Source organism: Penaeus monodon, chromosome 20 (assembly GCF_015228065.2).
Source record: "Penaeus monodon isolate SGIC_2016 chromosome 20, NSTDA_Pmon_1, whole genome shotgun sequence".
NCBI classification, from domain to species: Eukaryota; Metazoa; Arthropoda; class Malacostraca; order Decapoda; family Penaeidae; genus Penaeus; species Penaeus monodon.
Window position 1 is genome coordinate 46,642,582 of NC_051405.1, and position 1,970 is coordinate 46,644,551.

Sequence of the window (1,970 nt, forward strand, 5' to 3'; positions counted from 1 at the left end):
TAACATTGCATCCCTGCAAAAATGAGAACAAACCTTAGTAGCCATCCCATCACAAGGAGGATGAGCACTCACCTGAATGTGGTCCCATCATCAGGGCTAAGAGCATAGCAAAAGATCTCAACACGGCTCTTATCATGTAATCCTGGGATGCTCTGCATAAGGTGAGAAGTAGGATGATTCCCAAAGTCAGAGGAGACATAGCCAATGCGGATACGGCCATCTGAAGTCAGTTCTGATGGATACTTGTATGGCTGTTTGTGCAACACATTGATCTGCAAGGCCAAAACCAGCCATGAAATACATAATAAATAAAAAATATATAACATATGCAAACATGTAAAAGTTTTCATGGCACACTGGAATGCAAAATGGCCAAAATGTTAAAGCTGAGAATGAGAGAGAAATATATAGCATTCAGCAAGATAACTAACCTTCTCCATGCAGAGGTTTGCATGTCTGTTGGCAATGGCCTTGCGGTACTCATGAGACAGGGGGTACAGCATGGAGTGGTGTGGATGCACGGACGGAAGGCGGTTGCGCTCCAGCTGTTCACCCACAATGCTGACCAGCTTTTTCATACGGGCATCATAATCCGTCCAGTCACACACAATTTGCAAACAGTGAGCAAGGTTGCAATAGGCATCTGGAAAGTCTGGTTTCAGCTTGAGTGCTGTTCGGTATGACTGGAAAGGGAGAAAAGTAATTCATTTAAGATGGATATACAGAAATACAAAATAAATCTCCCTTCTAAATTCACTTCCTTCTCATATCCTTTAGTAAATGAACCAGATTCCTCAAGCTGAAGTTGCACTAATCACATCTGACTGAAATTTCGTTCAGGGAATTACAACTGTTTCAGTCTAGCTTAGGTGCACTATCTGGTGAATTAGGCAAACTCAATCTAGGATGTTCTTCGTACTATTCTTTCTTTAGAAATGAGTTTTTTTTTTGAGTCTACGATCATTTTCAAAATTTGTTATACACTATATCAAAATTCATTAAAAATATTTTGATGTCAGTCTAAATGTATGTAGCCGAGGGAATAGATGACTTTGGCTGCACCCATGGATACCTCTGGGACCAAGGCTGAATCTTAGTAGTAAAACTGAGCTCCAATTAATCTTTTAAATTTCTCACCTGTATAGCCTCAGGAATGTTGCCAGAGTCCTTGTGGATGGAGGCCAAGTTGGAGTGAGCATCAGCAAAGGCAGGGTTAATCTGGATGGCACGGGTATAGCACTGCAGGGCTCCTTGGATGTCCTGCATCTCCTTGAGGGTGTTGCCCATGTTGCTGCAAGGAGAAAGAAATGTAAATACTTGCTGACATTTAGACACACAAAAAGTTGAGAAATCTTTTATATAAAAGCCTCTTCCATGCTCTTCATAATCATTCTAGGAAAAAAGAGAAAAGAAATAAGTGAGTTTCATAACTTTCACAAATGGTTATGGTTCAAAAGAAAGTTATCAATGCCCATACTGATACTTTATAAAGAAAAATCAAGCTAGAAGTTTGTGCAATGCTGAAACTGGTGCAGGTGTCTTCAAAAGAAAAAATGTGTAGAGCAAAAATGAAAATTATAACATTGGTTACTTAGGACTAAGAAATAGTCTTTAATCTTGAAGATGATTCCATAACATCAGAGTCTATAATATTTTTTAATAAACAAAAGTATTTACTGGCAATGTAACAAATCAATCAATTTATGCTTAAATATTAACCCAGTGCTGATGAGAGATTCACACATCAAACTGGACCACACATGGGGCACTGCAAGCAGCCAGTCACTTCATGGAAAATTCAGATGCATAGGAAATTAATCATTTCCACATTCTCTGAGTTTGAAAATGAACATGGGTAACAAGTAATTACAGCCTACTTTTAAGGGGTTGTAGCTCCTAAATCACAGCAGTAATGGCTAAACAAGCAAATACCTTTTTAACATACACAACACTTTTTTGAGAAGGCTTGA

At 38.7% G+C, this 1,970-nt stretch overlaps 1 protein-coding gene across 1 annotated transcript in view; it reads right to left on the reverse strand.

Moving 5' to 3' along the window:
• Positions 1-1,970, reverse strand: part of LOC119585886 (UDP-N-acetylglucosamine--peptide N-acetylglucosaminyltransferase 110 kDa subunit-like) — a 62,807-nt gene that overhangs the window by 59,337 nt on the left and 1,500 nt on the right. The window contains 3 exon segments of the mRNA XM_037934616.1: positions 73-272; positions 432-683; positions 1,138-1,291. Of these exon segments, the coding sequence (XP_037790544.1) occupies positions 73-272; positions 432-683; positions 1,138-1,291 (606 nt within the window).